General features: G+C 44.5%; 2 protein-coding genes across 2 annotated transcripts in view; one reads left to right on the forward strand and one right to left on the reverse strand.

Moving 5' to 3' along the window:
- Window positions 1-1367, reverse strand: part of LOC119382824 (kinesin-like protein KIF3A) — a 33441-nt gene extending 32074 nt beyond the window's left edge. The window contains exons 1-3 of the mRNA XM_037650690.2: window positions 1288-1367; window positions 954-1054; window positions 717-888 (exon numbers count right to left, since the gene is read on the reverse strand). Coding sequence (XP_037506618.1) covers window positions 717-888; window positions 954-1046 — 265 coding nt within the window. The 5' untranslated portion in view covers window positions 1047-1054; window positions 1288-1367. The remainder of the gene's footprint in view (window positions 1-716; window positions 889-953; window positions 1055-1287) is intronic.
- Window positions 1368-1478: 111 nt separating this feature from the next.
- Window positions 1479-24192, forward strand: LOC119382825 (myotubularin-related protein 2-like). Its single transcript, XM_037650691.2, is given in 14 exon segments — window positions 1479-1972; window positions 2603-2681; window positions 2998-3092; window positions 3773-3796; window positions 5034-5246; window positions 12292-12450; window positions 13987-14061; window positions 14641-14829; window positions 19574-19790; window positions 19793-19968; window positions 21585-21677; window positions 21987-22100; window positions 22930-23109; window positions 23574-24192. Coding segments are annotated over 14 exon segments (1968 nt in total). The 5' UTR covers window positions 1479-1756; the 3' UTR covers window positions 23712-24192.
- The last annotated feature ends 1756 nt before the right edge of the window (window positions 24193-25948 follow it).

Here is a 25948-nt window from a genome sequence, read left to right on the forward strand (position 1 = left end):
TGAAATAACTAGAAGAATAAGGATGGGATGGGGCTCATTCGGCAAGCATTATCAAATCATGAATGGTAGTCTACCACTATCCCTCAAGAGGAAGGTATATAACAGCTGCATCTCACCGGTACTTACCTACGGAGCAGAAACCTGGAGACTTACAAAGTGGGTTCAACTTAAATTGAGGACGACGCAGCGAGCAATGGGAAGGAAAATGATAGAGACAGGAAGAGAGCAGAGTGGGTCAGGGAACAAACGGGGGTTAAGGATATCATAGATGAAATCAAGAAGAAGAAATGGATATGGGCCGGGCACGTAGCACGTCGGCAGGATAACCGGTGGTCATTCAGGGTAACTGACTGGATTCCAAGAGATGGCAAACGCGTGAGGGGGAGATAGAAAATTAGGTGGGTAGATGAGATTGAAAAGTTTGCAGGTGTAACGTGGCAGCAGAAAGCACAGGACCGGGTTGATTGGCGGAACATGGGAGAGGCCTTTGCCCTGCAGTGGGCGTAGACAGGCTGATGATGATCAACATTTGCAGTCCAATAACGTATAGGATCTAATTAGACTTTACATTTACACATACGTAATTACTCTTTCATTCCAGTAACGTATAAATATGTCCTCCGTGGCACGCTCCAGCGATTGTACATATATTATATACAAATTCCTAATTTCGCTTGTTTCAACTGGCAGAATATACAAGTTCAAGCATTACTGACCATTATATCCTTCGAGCACATTTTCGACGATCGGTCTAGCTGCCTGGTTGTAGACTTCAACTTGCTTGGAATTCACGTCGAAGACAGTGTCAAACGTGAACATCTTAGGAGGTACAACTCCATGTGCGCCGCTTGGGTTGGTAACCAAGACTGTGCCCTGAACAGTGTCGACCTGCAGTGCGAGTCCACGGTGGTGATGTAGTACAAAGACGATAACGGTAAAAACAACGACCTTACCGTCACAATTTCCTGGCATCCCGCTGCCTGCTCCTTTTCGCTGAGAGGACGGCATCGGACCACGACGCGAATATTCTCCGCGTCGGCCGACATAATGCGCACTGCAAGATAGAAATTAAAACGATGAGCTCAGTTTCTCCGTGCAGATGATACGACCACGTAAGCTTGTCTCTACAGTATGAAACTACAAGAAGCAAGCGACGCAATACACCCGTCACAAATATCTAGCAAATAACACCCGCAGGCAAATGAAAGGCCGTAACAAACGTTAGCCGTAACACCGCCACAAAATCTTGATCAGTTTTCGAGCAGCTTGTTCTTAGCACATAATTACCCGCAAAGTCTCCGCCGTTAGCACCGGTTCGTTTCCAACAGCCTGATCCGATACGCCAATGCTCCAAAACGAAACAAAAATGCAGTGGCAAATTGGCTAAATCCACTGTAGCAGATAGCAGCCAAACGCAGCCAGGTCCGGCCAAGTCAAGCCGTGCACAGTCGCGGTGATGGAACTGTGACCCTACTGTGACGTCTGTGCTGCCTTCGATGAAAGTAACGAAATGGTAAAACGGATGAACATTTATTAATCGTGCGTCGGAACTCCTCATTGCCGGGGGTTTGCCTCGTACGTTCTATGTTTGAACTCATACCGCAAGTGACTCTCCCTTCTACTTTCTCCACGCTGGTCACTACTTCCGTGCTCCGCCTCTTTGATGGCGGCGTCCTAGATATCAGAAACCAGCACAGGAGCTAGTGAAAACTGTGCCCAAAACAAGCAATTACCTACGAGGCGTCACGCGAGAGCGATGGACAAGGCGAAGCAAGGAGAACCAGCAACCCACAATAGCCACGGACTAAAGCCTGCCAGCGTTGACTCGTTGGAAGGTTCGGAAAGCGGCTCGCTAAACTCCAAGCTCGGCCCTCGGTCTGTGGGCAGCCACAGCTCTCACTCGCCTTCAAAGTCGCTCTGTTCGTCCTCTTCGACATCCACGGAAAACATGCAACTCACGCAGGAGCTCAAGGTGTGTGCGATTTTCTTGGTGTACAGTACGCACTACATCGTGCAGTTTGCACGCCGACATGTCTCGCGCTAGGATTCACGAGCATCTTTCTAGCGTTTTTCTGTTACCGTTGCTCCAAATCAGACTCAGCGAAGGCGTAGTAAAGAAATTGAGGCGCTTATTCAAAGTGGTGGCCTATGTCTAAGCGAATACCAATGATGGCAGGTGTGCCGTGCGTTTTTGTATCTTTAAACAGCAGAACTCGTGCGGCGTTTCATTGCATGTCATCTGACTGCACTGACTTCATTACCTCCTTTGAAAAATAACACAAAAATAGAAAGTTAAAAGGAAAGAAAAACTATGCGCGAATAATCTGCCTGTTATCCAAAGTTGATTCATATTTGCATTTTCGTTGCTTATGTATGCCTCCACATATTTTGATCTGCACGGACTATCGCTGCCCAACTTACATAAAAGATTTTTATTTAGTGAAAGAGACAGTACTGCTTAAGGCTTTAGTCAACTAAAGTTGCGCCATTTGCCTACATTTGTAACCAATCTGGCAGTGAGTTTGCGACGGCTACACTAAGCAGCACATATAGCGTTCTGGCTCCCGGTGGTCGTCCATTAAGTTCCCTTCACTTGCTTCAGATGCGAGAGGTGTCCAAGGTGACAAAGACGCAGGAGCCGCCTCTGCTGCCTGGAGAGCAGCCGCATGTTGTTCAGAAAGGTGATGGAGCTTCTGTTTTTATTTGCTGGTGATGACTATGCATTTGAAGGCTTACTTATCATTCGTTTGCAATTGATTTATCAACGTGAGTGTACTGTTACATCACTGTGACGGTGGGATAAATATCTTGTCACCCACCATTTCTGGCTGCAATCAACCAAGTTGATGAAAATGTTCATTACTCAAAAACCTTGGAATTTTGAGTTATTTGAAGTCAGCTTCATTGAACAGCTCATAAAGGGGCCAGGCCGTAATGAAATACCAGCGATTTTATCGAAGTGCGGCAGATGTGACATTGACTCGCATTGATATGCAGCACGAGATGTCACCTACTTGTGCCCGTTCCAAGGCCCCATTCGCGGCTGCCTCTTCATCACTAACTACAAGCTGTACTTTCGCAGTGTTGAGAAGGTAAGGACATCAGTTTAACATGCCAGGCACTTTTGTTGAGGACATTGTTTTCCACGGTGACATGTTGTAACCTTTAAAAAAATGTTGCTGAAATCATAGAGGACCAACTACTCTTAAAGGGCGTAGTGCATTAGTGTTCAGTGCAAAATTTCTTCCACTTTGTTGGGATATTTGACATTTATGCAAACAGCATCTGTTAAATGTAAATGTGAACACCTTACATATTGAAGGTGTTGAATATTGAATGTAAATGTGAACATATTACATATTGAAGCTGCTTTTGACGCCTGAATGCCAACAAATTTCCAAAGAACAAACAATACTGTAGATACGTGCACACCCAGTGGTGCAGGCACTGTGATTAGAAAACCACTAAAGGGAGAATAACAATCATATAAAAAAGATCACATGGTACATCTTGTGGCCTTTTCTTATTATTTTAATGGTGCTTGGCTTGTCACATTTTTTACGTATACCTGCATCGGCCTCACTTAATGGCAACTACATTTTTTTCCCACCTTCTGTGCTATCTCTACGTAGGAAATTTTAAACTAGTTCTTAAAATAGCCTAGTTTTGAGTTGTCTTAATGTGTGACTTATTAGTGCTTCATCATGGAGCTTTTCTGTGGAAAGGTGGTTAAAATAATTTTTTTCAATGCCATACTTTTTTCCTCTCACAGAATTCCCGCTCCAAACAGTTCACTGTAAGTGTACAGGCATTCTGCCGCTAGCTTTTTTTGTGCGTGCTTCGTAACATTACTATATCAGGCCGTATCTAGCTAACGCAAAGTAAAAAAAACTATGCCTGTGCACACTCTTTGTCTGTTGCTGTTTCTGTAATTCAGAGTTGATTTAACCATTAGTATTTCATTTTCTATCTAACTGCTTTAGTGAACTGTGTAAACTCAGATGTCACTTATGTCAGTTGTAATGTAACAACTCTTTTCGTGCAATTCTATTTCATTCTTATCATCTGTCCATCAGGACTTCCTGGTTCAAACTGTAATGTTGGCAGCGTGCCTCTTGCAACGCTGATTAAATGCATGATTGAATATATATTAGCAATTGAGTCATGGCATTATATCAGCCCATGTGTGACACTACATTGCATCAAACAGTATGGAAACCTTGCACATTTTGTGTGCTTCAGATACTAAACAGAACCATGTCTCATTCAATGCCAAGCTTATTATTGTATTGTTGCAACAATATTTCCCATAGTAGTGACATGTAACAACTGCTCAATTTTCAATAAGATATTGTGGCTTTTACACAAGTAAGAACTTGCTCCTTTTATTATTTTTACTGCAATTCACAGATGGTAGCTAGCTATTCCACACAGTAGAACAGCTGCATAAAGTCCAAAATTCTCACACACGTAGTACTGGCATTGTAATATTCACCTACATGAGGCCATGGTTGCACCTCTACTTGGCTAAGCAAGTTTTATTACTTTTTGTGCAGCAAGCTGACTATTTTTGACTCCTCATCCTTGTGGCTCATGCAAAGGATGATTTCTTCCTTTTTTTCATTTCTGCCATTGAAACTTTTAAGCATGTCTTTTACTCGCTATTAAAATACTTTATACACTCAAACCTCATTATAACATAGTCACATCTGCCACGAAAAAAAACTTCGTTATATCCGAAAATTCGTTATAAACGTTTATTTGTAACACTGTATCCATTACAAGACTATTCTTAACTTACTTCGTTATAACCAATAATTCGTTATATCCGTGTTCGTTATATCGAGGTTTGAGTGTATTGCTTGTATTCCTGTCTCACGAGACACTAAGCTTTTGTAATCTGAATTCTTGTTCTATTTTCAATGGACACTTAGCACCTTGCACAAATTATCCCGGTGCCATGCGCATTCTTCGCTTAAACGATTGTTTCGGGCTCCATTGTCTCTTTTTTACTTTTCGATCAATCGTGGCAGGAGCCACGATTCACGCTCGAAGTCCCACTCGGCGTCGTGAGTCGCATAGAGAAGGTTGGCTACGCGTCCAGTCGTGGAGAGAATGCATACGGCATCGAGCTCTTCTGCAAGGATCTGCGCAGTCTGAAGTTTGCCCATAAGCAGGAGAACCACTCGCGCCGAGACATCTTCGACAAACTGCACAAGCTGGCCTTCCCACTCTCCAACAGCCTGGTAAGTGATGGCCCACATGGGCACAACACAAAACTTTAGTCTCATTCTTCAGAAGTGGCATGCGGAGATGCTTGAGGCTTGCAGTGTTGGGCTTTCTTTTGCTTCAACATGCTCAACATCCATCTTCAGCATGGACGAAATGAGGAAAAGATGAGCAGAGCACTTTGTTTTATTTCTGAACGGTTTCTTATGTTCAAGCGTGTACAGCCAGAATCGGACTTGACCAGGCAACGAACACACATCTGTAGCAGCCTAACTTGAGGATTTACCCACGAGGAGGCAAGAATGTTGATGTAGAATGGTTAAGCGGGGAGATTGATGTAGCTTACCACTTGCAATACAGCTTGCTCTGGCTGGTTACTCTGTACGACAAAGAAATGAAGCAGTTATCACCATATCACCAGTTATATTTTGCACATAGAAGAGAAGAAGTGATGATAACAAAGAAAAGCAAACTTGGGTATTTGTATAGAGCACACTATTTCACAAAAGCTTTGTACTATAAGCCAACATAGCATATATATATATATATATATATTGTGAGCGCTGACTATATAGTTCATCTTCATCTGTACAGAAACCATTGTAATCATCATCTTCATTTGTCACGCGGGCTGCGCCGCTTTGGGACATTGAAATATAACTTTTCGATTACCGAACTGGGCGTCGTCTCATAAGTGGTGGAGAGTGCTGTGGTTCCCACATCCTCTTGCTCTACCGGTCACCCCTGGAGCTCCGGTCTGGTCGACGGTTGTGCTCGCAAACGACTGTGATGGCACAAAACAACGCCTCCGCTGCCGCAACCGCTTCTGCTCCGCCAGTTGGGCCTAACTACACAGTGAGTACGTCGCAGCGAGACCCTCCGGTATTTTCCGGCCTTCGCGGTGAAGACGTCGAGGAGTGGCTCGACAATTATGACAGAACCAGTGTTTGTAATTATTGGGACGAGGCCCACAAACTACGCTACGTTCCTTTTTACCTCAGGGAAGTGGCTAAAACCTGGTTCCACAACCATGAAAGTGACTTTCCTGATTGGGCAGCCTTCACGGCGCAACTCCGTCAGATATTTGGTACATCTGCAGGACGCTCTGAGGTAGCCAAACAGAAGCTCGCAACCCGCATCCAAGGGCCCGACGAATCATATACGTCGTATATTGAAGACGTTCTGGCTCTCTGTCGCCGTGCCCAGAGTGACATGACGGAGGCCGATCGCATCTGTCACATACTGAAAGGCGTGAACTCTGTGGCCTTCAGTGCTCTCGTCATTCAGAGCCCAAATACAGTTCAGGACATAATCACCACATGCCAACGCCTGGACGTGCTCTATTCCATGCGCCTTCCACACGCCTCCTCTGACGCTCGCTTTGTTGGAGAACAAGAATTGCGAGCCCTGATCCGCACCATTGTCAGAGAGGAACTTCACGGTCTTGTTCCGGGCAACACAGCCACTTCGCCTGTCCGCTCTCCTCCTCCCAACCTGCGTGAAATTATCAAGGACGAACTGGCATCGATGACAAGCGTCGCACGTGCCCCGTCTCCTGTACCTTTTCGCATGCCTTCGTACGCAGAAGTTGCATCACGGGCCCCTGCACCAATGTCATCTGCGCCTGCGGACGTTCCGTGCGACCATTTGGCTTCGATGGCAGCACAGGCACAAGGGCAACCACACTACTCTACCTGGCGTCCTTCGCGCCCCGTCTGTTTCTACTGTGGCATACGGGGCCATATATCCCGTTTCTGCCACCGCCGTCAGCAGGATGAACGACGTGGCTATTCTGCTTATGAAAGAGACTTTGCCCCAAGATCTGATGCCTACGCTCCAGCACCGTATCCATCCTCCTCACGTCGGTCGCCCTCACCTCCACTGCCCCAAGCCATGCCTCGTCCTTCTCGTTCACCTCGCCGCCGTTCTCCGTCACCATTTTGGCGTACGACATCACCCTTGCGTCCTGCTCCGATCTCTCTGGACAGCCACTCGGAAAACTAGAAGCTGCAGTTTTTGGAGGGGAAACTGCTCGTTGTCGAAACGTCACAACTCCTCCGTCTCGCCCAGCAAATTTACTGCCTGTTTGTGTGGAAGGTGTTTGTGTTGACGCCCTTGTAGACACTGGAGCCGCAATTTCAGTCATTAACCGCGAATTGTGTTTTCGTCTACGGAAAGTGCAAACTCCTTATGTCGGTCCCCTGTTATGCGGCGCTAATGACAATCCGATTTGCCCGACCGGACAGTGTACTGCGCGCGTTCTCATCGACGGAGTCCGCCATCATGTACAGCTGGCTGTGCTTTCTTCATGCGCTCATCAGATAATCTTAGGCTGGGACTTCCTATCGGCTTCGTCGGCTGTCATTTCTTGCGGTCAACCTCTCATTCGTATTACGGACACTGAGCTTTCTTCTGCTGCTGATTTTTCACCGCCCAACCTTGTCACAGCTGCGGATTTTCTCCTGCCTTCAGGGCAAGAACGTGTACTTACGATCAGGTCACGAGACGTTATAGATGGCGACGCGGTGGTTACACCTTGCCAGCGCTGTATTTCTCGAGGCATCGCCATCGCATCTTGTCTAGTGCGGTTCACACGTGGTTATGCAAGCATCACCGCCTACAACACGACGCCAGAAGCCCTACTGCTGCCAGAGGGGACTACTGTTGCCAGCATTACCGAAGACGCACCGGTATGTGTCGTTACTGTTTCAACTGACTCGTCATTTCCACAATGTACGCCCGCGGAAGGTTCATCGCGTGCTCTAAAGGCCACTTTGAGTACAGATCTCAATCCGACCCAGACTGATGCCTTGCTGACCATATTAATGAAACACAACGCTTGCTTTGACGTTTGTTCCGATGGCCTGGGTCAAACAACAGTGGCCGCTCATCGCATCGACACAGACGGATCTCGTGTCATACGTCGCCGCCCTTACCGTGTATCAGCTTCTGAACGCAAAGTTATAGAAGAACAAGTCAACGATATGCTCGCATGCAACATTATCAGGCCTTCGGCAAGCCCGTGGTCTTCTCCTGTTGTGCTCGTTAAAAAAAAGGATGGCTCGGTGCGATTTTGCGTTGATTATAGAGCGCTGAACAATATTACTCGTAAGGACGTCTATCCTATGCCTCGGATCGACGACGCTCTTGATACTTTACAAGGTGCCGAGTACTTTTCGAGCCTCGACTTGCGCTCTGGTTATTGGCAGATCCCGATGCACGAGTCCGATAAAGAGAAGACTGCATTTGCCACACCTGATGGACTCTTTGAATTCAATGTAATGCCTTTTGGCCTCTGCAATGCCCCAGCCACATTCGAACGAATGATAGATACGGTACTGCGTGGATTAAAATGGAAGACCTGCCTTTGCTACCTGGACGACATTGTCATCTTTTCATCCAGCTTCTCACAGCACCTGGAACGGCTAGACGAAGTTCTGACCTGTCTAGCTAAGGCCGGTCTCCAGCTAAACACTAAGAAGTGTCGGTTTGCCAGCCGCAGCATCAAGGTATTAGGTCACGTTGTCAGCAGGCATGACATTGAGCCCGATCCCGACAAAGTTGCTGCAGTACTGCACTTTCCTACACCAACCACACCTAAAGACCTTCGCAGCTTCCTCGGCTTAGCGTCGTACTTCCGCCGCTTTGTGCGTGATTTCGCCACTATTGCAGCTCCTTTGCACAAGCTTTTGACCGCGAGCGCACCTTTTGTCTGGTCGGATGAATGCGCAGCCGCTTTTCACACTCTCCAGCGATGCCTCACATCGCGGCCAGTGCTTCGGCATTTCGACCCTGCAGCGTCTACTGTCCTACACACTGACGCAAGTGGACATGGCATCGGTGCCGTCCTGCTGCAGCGGAACCACGCTTCCGAAGAACAAGTCGTGGCCTACGCGAGCCGCACTCTTTCTCCTGCTGAGCGAAATTACAGCATCACCGAACAAGAATGCCTCGCCGTCGTGTGGTCCGTACAAAAGTTTCGCCCTTATTTATACGGCCGGCATTTCACAATCGTCACTGACCATCATGCTCTGTGTTGGTTATCGTCTCTCAAGAATTTGTCGGGACGCCTTGGCCGTTGGGTACTGCGTTTGCAAGAGTATGACTATAGTGTCACATATAGGTCGGGTCGGCAACACCAAGATGCTGACGCTTTGTCGCGGTGCCCGCTCTCGCCAAGCGCCCAAGTGTCGCCTTCAATCTGTTCATCACCAACCAGCCAAGTGACCAAGCAGACGGCCGGTAGTCCGAAAGAGTCCGTTGCCTCAGTGGACATTCTTTCATCCACAGATCTCACCTCGCTCCAACATGCAGATACCTACTGCCGCACAATCATCGATCGGCTTACAGGCTTATCCCGTGCCCCCAACAGCCGCTTAAGACGACAGCTTGAACGTTTTAAACTTCGAGATGGAACGTTATGTAGGCACATTTACCACCCTCTCGGTAACCAATGGGTTCCAGTCGTCCCTCGTTCACTTCGTCTCGAGGTTTTACAAGCCCTGCACGACGACCCGACAGCTGGCCACTTGGGTTTTCACAAGACTTACGAGCGCATCAAAACTCGGTGCTTTTGGCCTGGCCTCTCAACAAGTGTGGCGAAGTACGTCGGTTCCTGCGCGTCATGCCAACACCGAAAACGTACCACATCTCTTCCCGCAGGCCCTTTACAACCTCTGCCGTGCCCTTCCGCTCCCTTTGACTTCGTGGGCATCGACTTATACGGACCCCTCCCGCTTACGCCAGCCGGTCACCGCTGGATTGTTACTGCCGTGGACCACCTAACTCGCTACGCGGAGACGGCAGCTCTTCCCTCTGGTGCTACCTCGGAAGTAGCCGATTTTGTCCTGCGCGCCATTATTTTGCGCCACGGTGCCCCTCGTGTTCTCCTTAGTGACCGTGGCAAGACATTTCTTTCCCATGTTCTTGCTGAAGTCCTCCAGGCCTCTAACACCGTACATAAGACCACATCAGCATATCATCCGCAAACAAATGGTCTTACAGAGCGTTTTCACCGAACTTTGTCCGACATGATATCCATGTATGTTCAGCCAGATCACAAAAACTGGGACACTGTACTCCCTTTCGTCACGTTTGCATATAATACTGCCACACAACGCACGACGAATTACAGCCCGTTTTTCCTCGTGTTTGGCCGTGAACCGACTTTTGTTCTGGACACCACATTTTTATCCACGCCCTCTGTTCCATCTTCGTCCCTTCCAGAAGAGTTCGCTGCTCGCGTCGCCCGCTGCCGTGAAATTGCCCGCGCCAACACTGCTACCATTCAGGACAAGAGGAAAGTCCGTTTTGACGCGAAACGTCGTGTTGTTTCGTTCCGTCCAGGCGACGAAGTCCTCCTGTGGACACCTGTTCGTACCCCTGGGCTCTGTGAAAAATTTCTTCATAGATATCTCGGTCCATACACCGTGCTGGAAAGGACATCTGCCGTGAACTATCGCGTCGCTCCAGCCAGCGCGGCTACTGATCGTCGTCGCCGCAGCACCGAGATCGCTCATGTCTCTCGCCTGAAACCATATATTCGGCGTTCCTACCCTTAACCTGCTGCCCGCTTTCGCGAAGGGGGAAAATAGTGTGAGCGCTGACTATATAGTTCATCTTCATCTGTACAGAAACCATTGTAATCATCATCTTCGTTTGTCACGCGGGCTGCGCCGCTTTGGGACATTGAAATATAACTTTTCGATTATCGAACTGGGCGTCGTCTCATAATATATTATTATTATTTTATCCTAACAACTATGTGGAAAGGGGTAGTCGTCACGAAGGAATGGTGATAACTCCTTCATTTATTTTCTATTTCAATAGAAAAAAAGGCATCACTCATCGATGCGACGGCTTTCATCTAGATCTATACTGACCTGATTTCTGAGTAGCAGACATCTTTAAAAATAAATTCTGATGCACATTACTGCCTTTTCTCATCTCACGCATGTAGCAAAGATTGAACAATAAATCAATGCTGTGTTTAAGAACAGTTGTAGACTTCTGAGCTCATAGGCCTTAAAATGGCTAACGTGCTCAATTTTGGGTCAGCTGACTATGTGAAATGAGTTAGACATACAGAAGTGCCCCTGATTGCCAGTGAATTTATTACAAGTAAGTTTTCTTCTTTACGAAGAATTCAAGAAATCTATGGGTGCCAAAGACAGTTCATGTATTGCCTTTTAATACTAATTATTAACAGAAGCTTGCCTTTCTAGCTAGTGCTGAATGCGCAAGACATGAACTGTGAGCATGACATTCTATTCTAAAATTTGTACTTTCTGCATGATTCAAAGCCAGTGCATGCAAAGCTTCTTGAAGCCCCAAACATTTGCTGTCTGAATTCTAAAACTCTCTATTAATCAAAATACTAATGTGCCATGGTTGGGGACATTCTAAGCTGTGCATTTTGTGTAGAATCATTTGTTCGTGGCCTTCTGTTAGAAGAAAATTTCAACCAAATTCGTGCCACCTTGCGGCTACGCTTGTTCATTACAGTGCTAAAATCATATGAGGTGTCCTTTGAGCTAGCATGTTCAAGGTACCCTAATCAAATAACTCCAGCACTCTCTGCAGTGTGTTTAACAGTGCAGATTATGTAGCACAATTTTATTATATGGGTTTTCTTGAAAGGGTGCCACTAAAATGACCTGTAAGAATTACTAGAATCTGTGCAACTTTTCGTGAACCCACTAAGATGCTATTTTAAAGAATTCAGAGGACAGAGAAGATTCAAGTGTCAAACTGGATTGCCAGATTATGTTTATAAAGTACAAAGAAATATGCCAGCCTTGCTGTGACTAGAAGCTTGCCGAGCCATAAAAAAAATGTATAAGTGAGACAAGTTGTGATGCCACCCTCACTTCTTTGCCTTCACTCAGTGCCATACAGCTGCAAGTGCAAGTGAAAGATTATATATATAAAGTCAGCTGTTTACACTGGAGTCAGTACTAATAGCGCTGTATGAATATTGAAGCTACTGTCTCATTTGCGGGGAAATGAGATATCGAAGTTTTCTTATCGTGGCTTTCTTGTTTTTTTATTCGCATACATCAGCCGTTGTTTGCCTTTGAGTACGGTGGACGATTCACCGTGAACGGCTGGGCTGTTTATGACCCATTGGCCGAGTACCGACGTCAGGGCCTGCCCACCGAGAGCTGGCGACTGAGCCGGGCAAATGAGAACTACCAATTGTGTGACACCTATCCTGCCATTGTGAGTTGCCATTGTGCTGTGCTGCGGTGTTGACCCTTTTACATATGTTGCATGCAGCGCACAACTTCCTGGTGCTTGTCCGCAACTAAGCACAATGGTTATCTTAACAGAGGAAGCTGGAAAAGCAAAATTTTGTTGCAATGTTGCTTGTGCTTTTAAATCTAAATGTGAACTGAATGCTTCCACATGCAACCATAAATACCAGGCTGAGCAGTGAAGTTACGAGGGAGATCAGTTTTTTTCCGAATTCCTTGCTCTACAAGGGCCCTTTACGTGTTTCCCAGCAGGCCTCTACTGCTGGGCTGTATGTATATAGTGTTGATTCGTTGCTGCTTGACAAGCTATTGCGGTTAGCTGTACATTTCTCGTGGATTGAAATTAAACAAATTAGGACTAAGTAATGCATGCACAGTTGTTTCCACTGTCTTCAGTTCTTGTCATACTATCAACATAATTGTAACCTTCAGCATTACCTTCAGCAGCCAGATTCATAGCGACTAGGCATGTGCGAATATTCGAGCACTTCGAATATTGGAATGAATATTACAGTATTCAAATTCGCTTCGGCACGAATTTAATTTATTGGAAATTTCGAAGTATTCGAAATGAACGAATAAACATATCTAAACCGCATGTAACCCCCTGTAAAGGTGGTTTCACTGCGGTGGAGGAGCGCTGTACCGTGAATACACCTATCCAGGGGAAATCTGCACTGCCACGAAGCCCCACTTCAAGTTTAAACAAACATATTATCCTCACATCGATTCATCATTTTTTAAGTTTAAAAGCTTGTTATACTGGCTTATATGCTCGAAGTATAATAAATTTTAAAACACAACATATTTTATGTGCTGGTTAGTTGGGTCATGACAAGTATGCTCATTTTTCTTTATAATATGTGATATATACTATCCGAATTCGATTAAAAATTATTCGGCCAAATCACTATTCGCTTCAAATTCACTTCGAACCTAAAATTTACTATTCGCACATGTCTAGTAGCGACACGACGCAGTTACCTCGAGCTCATACCGGTCGTTATACTAAAAACTTCGATTCCTATTCGTGAGCACAGTACATGTATAGTCATATTTTCAATATTTTGTTTTGGAAGAACAACTTAATGGTAATATTTAATACATATTTTTAAAGAAAGTACGTCGGAAAATTTTTAGTATACTCTCTTTTTATGTGAAAGCTTTGTTGCAGGATGTTTTTATCTGATGTAATTGCGGCAAAAGTAGTTTGTGGCAGTCCTCCTTTGCTTCTCGACTGTAAGAGAGGGCGATTTAGTAGCTTATTTGAATATTTATAAATGTAATTGTTTTATGTTATAAACTGAAAACATATTTGTGTGTAAGTCTTTTGATGTATCCTTCAAATTTTAGTGCTTGTAAATATATATTTATTAGAGTCCCAATCAGGGAACCGGCTATGGAAGAGCTTGCATACATTTTTATGTACTGCTTGGCTGCACTTCTACTTTTGTTATTGCAAATTGACAATATCAGATTTTCTTGTTTCTGTGTGCCGCAGCTAGCCGTTCCAGCTGCTGCCGATGACAGTCTTTTGGAAGCAGTGGCCAGTTTTAGAAGCCGGGGCCGCATTCCTGTATGTTTGTTTTTCATTCCTCTGCATGCCACTTATATGCTTGACTTTTCATTTAAGTGCACTTCACAACTGTTAACCAAAAAGCCTCACCAAATGTCATGCCATGAAGTCATAAATGAGGCACAAAACATTATCTTGGGCAAGTGCGAAATTAACGCAACTATGAGGGCTGCCACGTGTCTTGCTGTAGCCGATGCTTTGACAACAGGCACGCAGTTAAGTATGCTCGAGTATGTTAATTTAGTCCGTGAATTCGGGATGACCACATATACAGTAGACTCCCAAAAGGACCAGCAAAATGTGTTGTGTTTAACAGGAGTTCCGTTTCCTGAGAGGTGAACAGGGGTGCAGAATACAAGTATGAAATCAATTGTATTAAAGGCAGTTGTTCTGTTTAAGGAGCACTTCCGTTTAAGAGATTTCTGTTTGCTGAGAGTCTACCGTACTTGCATTACACCTGGCAAAATGCTGAGGTTAAGTGTGCTAAAAGCTGTTATTTTATTTCTTACAGTGTTTCTTCAGCAGTTTTAGTGAACAAAAATGTGATGTTTCCTGATGTTCTCAACCAATTGTGGCCAGGTTCTGTCCTGGATCCACCCAGAGGGACAGGCAACCATAACCCGTTGCAGTCAGCCCAATGTTGGTGTGAGCGGCAAACGCAGTGCAGAGGACGAGAGCTACCTGCAGATGATCATGGATGCCAATGCACATTCGCATAAGCTCTTCATAATGGACGCTCGACCTAGCGTGAATGCTGTGGCCAACAAGGTGAGCATGCCCTGGCAGCTGCTCAAGGCTCGCCACAGTTGCTTTAGATGTGCACCACTGTTTCACTGCAGACACTCTCAGTTAATTGAGCTTCATGCTGTCTTCACTGGACAAACAGTTAAACGGTCACTAAAGAGAAAAATGATTTTTCTCTGTTGGTAAATTACTCCGTCACAATTCCAAAATGCCTACGCTTGCCACGAAACAACGCATGGTAACCAAGAAAATGCACAAAAAGATAATGCGGGTGGTAACGCCACTTTGAAATTCCGCACCAAATGCCATGACGTCATAGATTTTGATGGTGTATTCTAGGTCCTACGTAGTTCCTACTTAGTAAAAATGAAGTACATTGTCGTCTGGAAGGGGGTGGGGGGCTGTGCCATAGACATAACCTATCGAGTTTCACGAAATTTTCTTGAGCCATTATCACCAAAATATGACAAAAAATATACCTTGAAATCTGTGATGTTACGCATGGAGACTTCGGCATAAAATTAGGGGTGTGCGAATATTCGAAATTTCGAATATTTTTCGAATAGTGTTTGCTATTCGATTCGATTCGCACTGGAATTTTACTATTTGAACTATTTGAACTTCCCAAAAACAAATACAGTCAACATCCAATTGAAAGTGACCCCTTCAGATTTTTAATATGCTTCACCTCATTACACTCTCGTATCGCGGCAAAGCTGTCTTTCAAGCTTCAGTACGGTCGAACTTTGCCAAGACAGTCAACGTCCGATTGAAAGTGGTCCCTAGATTTTCAATATGCTTCACCTCATCACACCGCGGTATTGCGGCAAAGCTGCCTTTCAAGCTCCGTTACGGTTGAACTTTGCCAAGAGACAGTCCACGTCCGATTGGAAGTGGTCCCTAGATTTTCAATATGCTTCACCTCATCACACCCCGGCATTGCGGCAAAGCTGCCTTTCAAGCTCTGCTACGGTAGCAAATGTATTAACTAGAGCTGTGCGAATAGCAAAATTTTGGGTGCGAAGCGAATTCGAATATTGAAGTGTGAGTGCGAATCGAATCGAATATTTTTCGAATATTTCTCGAATATTTCTCGAATATTTCTAGTATATTTTTCGAATACTTCGAAGCGAAATTGCAGAAAAAGAAGTTAGAAAGGATTCCTAAGGATATTCTTATGAGATAGCAACATGAAAGTGTTTATTTTCGCTAGGTTGATGAAGCACTGGCGGGGTGGTGTTTCATAGTTGTCTTATCAAGAATGAGGCAATGTAGAGGCCGAATTCTATTTATGTACATGATTTGATGCAACCAAAGTGTTGCCGACAACACTTTACACATGATAGGCAAAGATGCCATTTCTTCAGCCTCTCCTCCTCTTTCAACTGATGTGGCGGACAAGGGTGTGCTCCCTTCAAGTCTGGAGTTCCAAATCTGCCTCGCAGACGTCGATATATAAGAACATCTGAAATTTTGGATGCTAAAATGCTTCGGCTTCCGATTTTTCGGACTTCCTGCCCAAATTTTAAGTCAAAAACAGCATTAATTGAGCCCCCACCTCTGCCACATATTTCATCTCCATGTTGGAACCAGTTGAGTTAGTACTACATTTGCGACCGTAGCAGAGCTCGAAAGGCAGCTTTGCCGCAATACCGGGGTGTGATGAGGTAAAGCATATTGAACATCTAGGGACCACTTCCAATCGGACGTTGACTGCGTCTTGGCAAAGTTCGACCGTAACGGAGCTTGAAAGGCAGCTTTGCCGCAATACTGGGGTGTGATGAGGCGAAGCATAATGAAAAACTAGGGACCACTTCCAATCGGACGTTGACCGTCTTGACAAAGTTCGACCGTAACGGAGCTTGAAAGGCAGCTTTGCCGCAATACGAGAGTGTAATGAGGTGAAGCATATTAAAAATTTGAAGGGGGAACTTTCAATTTGACATTGACTGTATTTGTTTTTGGGAAGCTCGAATAGTAATATTCCAGTGCGAATCGAATCGAATAGCAAACACTATTCGAAAAATATTCGAAATTTCGAATATTCGCACATCCTAGTATTAACTCAAGGAAACGCTGGTTCCAACATGGAGATGAAAGATGTGGCAGAGGTGGGGGCTCAATTAATGCTGTTTTGGACCTGAAGTTCGGGCAGGAAGTCCGAAAAAATCGGAAGCCAAAGCTTTTTAGCATCCAAAATTTCAGATGTTCTTGTATATCAAAGTCTATGAGGCTGACTTGGAACTCCGGACTTGAAGGGAGCACACCCTTGTCCGCCACATCAGTTGGGCTTCCACAGAAGTTGAAAGAGGAGGAGAGGCTGAGGAAATGGCATCTTTGCCTATCACGTGTAAAGTGTTGTCAGCAACACTTTGGTTGCACCAAATCATGTACATAAATACAATTCGGCCTCTGCATTGCCTCATTCTTGATAAGACAACTATGAAACACCACCCTGCCAGCGCTTCATCAGCCTAGCGAAAAGAAACACTTTCATGCTGCTACCTCATAAGAATATGCTTAGGAATCCTCTCCAACCTTTTTTTCTGCAATTTTGCTTTGAAGTATTCAAAAAATATTCGAGAAATATTCGAGAAATATTCGAAAAATATTCGATTCGATTCGCACTCACACTTCAATATTCGAATTCGCTTCGCGTTAAAAATTTTGCTGTTCGCACAGCTCTACATAAAAAGTAAAAATGCAACTTTGACCTTGATTTTTTCCTCTATTAATAAACCTATGATGGTGAAATTAACGACATTAGGGTTCTCAGAGTACCATTTATCAATCTAGTCCGATTCATTGTTTCACTTCAGTGTCCCTTAAAAAAACAATCTTGCGAGAATGTAAGAATGTCTACCAAAAGTAAGATAAACCGAGTAACTTAAGGAGCTTAAGCTCCTTAGTTTCACAAGCTTACTGCATCTACGCAAATATAGTGCAATATGCTTTTGCGCATTTATCAGCTTGAAAAATTTGCTGTGCGTGGAATTACGCTCCAAATGCAATGTGAGGACATTTATTCATCCTTCAACCCGTTATTGTGGCAATAGGCTCACCTGCTGCACAACTATGTTGGGTAGGTAAGATGGCTCATCAAAGCCATAGGGAGAGCACCTATGTGTACTACAAATGGAAGTATGGAATGTGTCTGCAAATAAACAAGAGTGATGCTTTGGAGTAAGGGTAAAACTATGTGGAGTTGGCTGATGGCCTAGCTGACTACCACTTTGAGCGCTTTCCCCACTCTCTAACACGCCAGTGTAGCCATTGCCAGGCATTGCCAGCCATATAAAAACAAAACATATTCTATAATATGTGCACCTGGAATGTAGTACAGCAAGAACTGCCAGAGTTCTGCTTTTGTCAGAGCTGTGCTCCTGTCAGTTCACACCGCTATTTTATTTACACCAGTTAAGGGACATGTTTAAAGAGCACACTACGTGATCACAGTTATGCAGCATTTGTCACAGCCCTAGTGCTGTTTGGACTTTGAGAGATCAAAATAGAAAAGAAAGCTTTGCATCCACATTATAAAGGCTCGTTCACACCTGCAATTAGAACGCGTCGTGCGACTGGTCGCGAGCAGAGGTTGGCAAAAAAATTGGAGCTCACTCAGACTCACTCAAGAAATATATCTTGCTCGGAGGGCTCACTCAGACTGAGACTCAACAAAGTTTTCCTCAGTTGGATTCGCTTAGACTCAGACACACCAAACTTTTTCTCAGCCGGACTCATTCAGACTCAAGCTCACCAACATATTACATACTCAGCCAGACTAACTCAGATTCAGACTGATGGCTTCACTTGAGTCTGAGTGAGCCTGAGTGAGTCAACTCATGAGTCCGTCATCGTAAAATTAGCTTTTTCGATCCCGATGTCGATGCTCTTCAACGCCATTTATCTCGCATAATTGGTGCTCTACGATACACCTTTTTATCTTGTACTTTCAAACACAAGTTATCAGTGGTATGAACCCAGTAAGGAGATTTTTATGAAATAAGTGACTTATATGAGATATATTTATCAAGTACTTCCCATGAAAGTTTCCCCCTAGCTCACGCCTCTGATCAATAAGTATCGCGGTGGCGCATGAACGCTGGTGCGTTGAGATATGTGTGAATATACTTGAGTATAAAAGTAAGCCGATATAAGGCGGATAGTAATGCTGAAGATCAGCAGATAGGACCATAGATCGGCAATAAAAGGTGGGGTTCACTCAGGCTCACTCAAGAAATACAATTTGCGCTTGGGGCTCACTCGGACTTAAATTCACCAATAGTATTTCCTCAACCAGACTCACTCAGACTCACTGAAATTTTCCTCTACCGGACTCACTCGGACTCAAACTCGCCAAAATATTACTCACTCGGACTCACTCAGACCTAAGTGAGTCTGAGGGAGTCGACTCATGAGTGAGTTTGCCGACATGTGGTCACAAGTGGTCACAAATGGCCACTTTGGTTGCAAAGCGACTGCTTTGGCTCAGTTGCTCGCTGCTCGACTTTTCAGTCGTGTGACTGCAGTCGCAAACCTTTGAACCAATCAGATGTGCTGGAACAGTATGCCAGCTTATTTTAAGGGGCAATGGCTATGTGGTTTACAATGTGAGCAGACATGAATTCTGTGTGGTGACAGGTATAGGTTGCATGCAGGTGTGAACATAGGTCGCCTTGAGTCGCTTTTTGGTTGCCAGTCGCAAATGTGAATGAGCCTTAAATGAGCAAATACTGAAAATGCTGTCTGCATCGACCCCCGCGCACAGGCAAAAGGTGGTGGTTACGAGAGCGATGAGGCATACCGGTGCACCGAGCTGTGTTTCCTGGACATTCACAACATCCACGTGATGCGGGAGAGTCTGCGCAAGCTCAAGGAGACCTGCTTTCCCAGCGCAGCCGACGAATCTCGCTGGCTGTCTGCGCTCGAGGCCACCCACTGGCTACAGCATGTTCGTGCCGTACTGGCTGGGGCCTTGCGCGTCGCCATCGCCTCGAAGGGGCCAAGGGGTCGGTGCTGGTACACTGCTCGGACGGATGGGACCGTACCGCACAGCTGACCAGTCTGGCCATGCTCATGCTCGACCCTTACTACCGCACCATCCGGGGCTTTGAGGTGCTCGTTGAGAAGGAGTGGCTCAGCTTTGGCCACAAGTTCGCTCAGGTGAGTAAGGAAGCTTGCAGCTGCAGGGGCCGCTCGATTGACTGTCATTCTACAGCCACCACTTCTTGTGGGTCACCGGTGTCAGTTTTATTTACAGCTAAGCTGTTTAAGCTTTTCGTTCTGTGTCCGGCATTCACAAAAACTCGGCAGGTATGGGCCAATGAAAGCAGATATGTGCCAAGCAACTCCTAGCATAACCATCGACAATAACCAATCAATAGCTAATCGATAATCTATCAATAGCCAATAAATTCTACAAAATGCTTGGATGTGCTTAGCATGGCCCAAATGCATGGCCATAGCCTTGTGATAGCCCATCGATAATTAATCAATAGGTAGTCGATTATCGATCAATAACCAATAAATTCTAGAAAATGCTTGGATGACCTTAGCCTGACCCGAATGCATGATTGATACCTTGTGATAACCAATCGATAGCCAATGAATAATTGATCAACAACTCATAGATTCTAGAAAATACTTACTTGTCTTTACCCTAGCTGTACATACAATGTGCCATGAAAGAAAGGGAAGAAAGAGAAAAAAAAAAAAGATAGAAAGACAGAGAAAGAAATGGACAGAGAGAGAAAGAGAAAGAAACAGACATAGAAAAGAGATAGAAAAATGAGAGAGCAAGTGTAGCCATGTGTAGTATATAGTATAGCAAGGGGTGTGAAAGGGAAGTGATGGTGAGGAGGAGGGAAAAGGGGAGGTGAAAGCGTAAATCATAGCATAGTCTTGTGTAGTATAGTATAGCAAAAAGTGAGAAAGGAAAGTGAGAGCATGGAGGAGGGAAAGGAGGAGGGCAACGCCACTAGCTCTGCTGCTTCCTCAGTCTTCGCACCACTAATGTGTAGCTGCCGCAATTTTCTTTTTATACTGAGGTTTTCTTTTCCATGCAGAGTACATTAGAAGGAACTAAATGTGTACATATTTGCTGTTGAATTCCACGATAGTCGTGACGTCAGTTCAGTGAAACAAAAGCATAGACACCACCATCACAGGGCTTTAATTAAACCACCCATGCATTTGGTGTTTGGGAATGTTAATCACTGCATTAATGAACAACAACGATGGGAAAATAGTGAAAGTGGCTTTGTTGACACTGATTTCAAGAGTGTGCATGTAACATTTCGGAGGCCAGAACAAGGGTGTGCATTGCACAAAGGTTGTTCCTGAGAGGATGGTCGTGCATTGACAACCAATGTTTGGTCAGCCTGATCTTCCCAATTTTGAGTCTGCAACTTCTCCTCAGTTGTCCTTTAGTCTTTAGCTGCCCTGACTGAAAGGGTCTTTTTGTTGCTGATTGTTTTAAAACAGCCTGTATTCTCACAAAACATGTACGCTGTTGAGATGTCTCGTATATCCATTATTAAAATGAGTATCAGCTATAGCCACACAGTATGTGGTATCCATCATCACTGTTGTACAGCAATTTTTAAAATGTTATTTTAGATGCTAGTAGTATATCTGTACGTGTTTTAGTAGTATATCTGTATGTATGTATTTTAGATGCTAGCAGTATTGACTGGCGAGTTACTTCACCCATTCGCAACTCCCATGCATTTATAGTTGTTGCATGTCAGGGATATTCACATCAAGTTCCCCTCTTGCAGCGCATTGGTCACGGAGACGACAAGCACTCAGACGCAGACCGGTCACCTGTTTTTCTCCAGTTCATTGACTGCACATGGCAGATTATGAACCAAGTAAGGGTCATCTTTCTGACAGAATAGAATACCTTTCATCTTTTATGATTTCATCGTAAAATATCTGCTTGTTAAGGCTTTTATTTTTCTGTCTGTTGTTTTATTGGCAACAATAATTTTCGCCTTTTTTTCTTTAGTTTAACACTAAACCCATTTCAAATGCACATATTTGGTTGTGGGCATATAACTAGGTGGAATTCGTTGATTCTACATTATGTGATAAACTGATCGGGCTCAGCTTAAAGAGCACCCTCGGACTAGCTCAGAAGGATACGGCTTTTACAAGTGTTCTTTACAATCTCTTTCCAGTTCAAAAATGCCTTTGAATTCAACGAGCACTTTCTCATCACTATCCTGGACCATCTCTACAGCTGCCTGTTTGGCACATTCCTCTACAACTCTGAGCAACAGAGAGTTAAAGAGGTGAGCAAAATGATGATGTTAAAATGTTCTGCCCGTTTTGTCCACAGAGTGAAGCAGGGACACTGAAGTGAAACAATGAATCGTCTTGGGTTGATAAAGTGTACTTTGAGAACTCTAATATTGTTAATTTCACCATCATAGCAGTGTGCTTGATTGGGCTGGTTGGTGAATTGTAGGTGAAGAATAAAACAGGGCTTAAGACAGGACGAGATGAAGACAAAGACACAGACAGCGCCGTCTCTGTGTCTTCATCTCGTCTCGTCTTAAGCGTTGTTTTATCCTTCATCACCATCATAGGTTTATTAATAGAGGAGAAAATCGAGGTCAAAGCTCCATTTTTAAATTTCCCGCCGAAACCTCTGTGCGTGATGTCACTGATTTCAAGGTGTATTTTTCGTGTGTTGGCGACATTGGCTCATCGAAATTTCCTGAAACTTGGTATGTTAAGACTCAGAGGACAATGTACTTCATTGTTACTGGTTAGCAACTAGTAGGTGGGTCCCGGTAGACGCCGTCGAAGTGCATGACATCACGACGATTGGTGCAGGAACTTCAAGGTGGCCTTGCCACCTGCATTTCCTTTTAGCACGTTTTCTTGCTCACGAAGCGTCTTCGCGCGACAAGTGTGGTGATTTTGGTAGTGTGAAAGAGTAATTTTCTAATACGAGAAAGATCACTTTCCTCTTAGGGTCCCTTTAAAAGCAATAGCAAGCATTACACTGGAGCTCCTCACATGACATTATAAAGATGTCTTTACACAGTATTGTTTTCTTTGTGTGGCCCAGGACTAGTCGTTCTGTTTTCTGCTAGAGCTTTGTCTATCATGCAGAATGTACGTGAACGGACCCAGTCACTGTGGTCGATGGTGAACAGTGAGATCGACGAGTACACCAACCCGTTGTATGCCAGCTACCCACAGCAGCACGTCTTGTTCCCGGTGGCCAGTCTGCGTCGTATCCAGCTCTGGAAAGGCTACTACTGCCGCTGGAACCCACGCATGCGCCTTCAGGTTGGTGGCTCATCATGCGACTGCAGTCGTGCTGCACGAATATCAGTTCTTACAGAGTGTTCTAAAAGCACAGATCTTTAGCCTGCGAAACTCTTGCAGGCCAAACAGGTGCCACTAAGGGTGTTAACAATTGCCACTTATGACATAGAATGTGCATGATATTATCTACATTATTTTTGTCTTACTTTTGTTCACTTATTCATTTAGAGCACCGCAGTATTACTATGTACATCGAAGGCCAGTGGCCACTGGTTTCCTTGTTTTATGAGCCATGGTTCCTTCTTATTGCATCGACACACATATCATATGCACCTTCACAAAGTGCAAAATACGAAATGCTCTGTGCTGTACAGACTAATACATTTGAGTATTACGGTCTCTGCGGTCCTAACATTAGCCCCTATATATATTCAGGTTGTTACGGTAGCCTGAAATGGTTAACAGTTAGACATTTTTTCTTTCAGGAACCATTGCAAGTGCGTAGCCGAGAGCTCCTTCAGTTGCGTGCACAACTGCAGAGGCAGCTAGAGGAACTGAAGAAGGAGCACGAATCCAAGATGTCACGCATCCCACCTAGAGTCTCATCACCCATCACTGTTTAGCACCGTTGGCTGTGAATGTTGCGCGGTACATCCCCAAGGTGCTACGGAGACACTTTGCAAACTTGAAAGAAAGCCTTCCTACTCCTCGGACATGTCGCTGATTTGCTCATCGAAGCCGTTTCCTGGATGTCGTTGCCTGCAGTGTTGCGTCAGGCTGCATCATCTATCTCCCCATGAACTTCGCGCTTTACTGGACCTCTCACCCCACTGGTTAATTGAAGTGCGGACATTTTTCTTGTATTTCTATAAGCCACGTCATTCGCCGTTATGTAGTGTTGACCCCAGCGCGACGTAGCATTTGTGTAGCGGTGCCGCGGGGTCCCAAATGCTATAATTTTATAACTTCTTTCGTAAACAAACATTTATGTGTATACATTTTATTTGAACAATAAGAAACCCTTTTGAACAATAGTTCGTGGTTCTCTGGTGTCTGCTTTTAGTCCCATGTTGTTGGAATATGGTGTTTACAGTTGCAATTTGTGGTCTTTATTCGTTATATTTATTCTACCCCTTTCTCAAAACATAGTTTAGACATTTTTTTCCAGGAGTTTCTGGCATAAATCTTTACCTATCCCCTGATTGTCTGTTTTCATTAGTCATAAACTGCTACAGGCATTAACAATGCGTGCGTAATGGGTCTGAGGCACTGTATTCATTTGCTTTATGCATCTGCAATGCACACTGACAACTGTGCAAAAATATAAAACGTGAGGAATGTTACAACAGGCACTGCCACTTAACTACTGGCTCGTTGCATTAATGGGAATCCAAATATTCCATTTGGAATGCATGATGTGCAGTGAAAACTTTGCGAGTACAGACAAGGCTACTTATGTTAATTGCCAAAAACATCAAGCTTCTCATCTTAAAGGGGCCCTGCAACACTCTTTCAGCATGGTCAGAAAACACTGCCGATTGGTAGTAAAGGCTCCTGAGAACACGCGAGCCAAACGTAGCACAGCACGCGGCCTGCAATTTACAAAATTAATTTTTAAAGTCAGCAACAAATCATTCCCCCTTTTTTTTTCAACAAATTCTGCCATATAACCAAATTCACCGCCATTGGCTGATTTGAGCATTGTGGGCTGCATAGTTACTGCGGTTGCCATGGGAGACCGCCATGTGCCTGAGCGTGCGCTCGCGATCACGCTGAAAGTAAGCTGTGCCTTTGAAGAAAGAAAAAAATTTTAAAAGTGCTAAAGGACATGACACACGCATGACGTAACTTCTTTCCTCCCTACCATCCCTACCTGCTTAGCTTCCAGCAGGTTCTTCGGGACAAGAGCAGAGAGAAGGCAGTTACAACGTGCGACAAATCTCTGCATCTCCATTCGTACTTGACGGACTCTAAAAATTTTTGCGGTGGTCGATTCGTGAGGCAATCAACTCCTTTAGTGAAGCCATATGATGGTCATTTGGGAAAGTTTTGCAAGGCCCCTTTAGTTCTCATTGCTGTTGCTTTGTTAAATAAATAGAAATTTATCGTGGAAGCTTCGTTAATTAAGCATACTAATTCCCAAATGAATTTTTGCTAAACCACTTCACAAAACGTTGCACTGTCATAAGTGTTTGCACTGTGTTCCCTCTGTGCACTTGTGATGAACAGTAAGACTCTGCAAGATATCTTCAGCACAGTCAAGCATGATTGTATTAAACCTGGTTAATTATAACTGTTTCTTACATTGAACAGATTCTGAACATTGTGAACCTGCAATGATAATACATTTAACTTTACATGGAGCAAAATTGTACGTCGTGCCGCAGAGCATCAAATGACTGAGAGTAAGTTGACATTTCTGCTCAGAAAATCTTCTAACGTTTTCCCCTTGGAGAGAAAGCACATAAAGCACATTTATGTCCACCTAAACGTAGGTGCCTTAAGTAGATGTTACGTGCCCCTCCAAGTTGAGATGCTGCAACGAGCTCTGGAGGCAAGAAAAGGATTTATATTAGAGCTGTGCGAATAGCAAAATTTTGGGTGCGAAGCGAATTCGAATGATAAAGATTGAGTGCGAATCGAATCGAATAATTTCGAATAATTTTCAAATGTTTCTCAAACATTTTTCGAATAGTTTGAAGTGAAATTACAGAAAAAGTTGCAGAGAATCCCTAAGTATGTTCTTGTGAGATCGCAACATGAAAGTGTTTCTTTTTGCTAGGTTGATGAAGCGCTGGTGGGGTCATATTTCATAGTTGTCGTTCTTATCAAGAGTGAGGCAATGTAGAGGCCGAATGGT

This window comes from Rhipicephalus sanguineus, chromosome 2 (assembly GCF_013339695.2).
Source record: "Rhipicephalus sanguineus isolate Rsan-2018 chromosome 2, BIME_Rsan_1.4, whole genome shotgun sequence".
NCBI classification, from domain to species: Eukaryota; Metazoa; Arthropoda; class Arachnida; order Ixodida; family Ixodidae; genus Rhipicephalus; species Rhipicephalus sanguineus.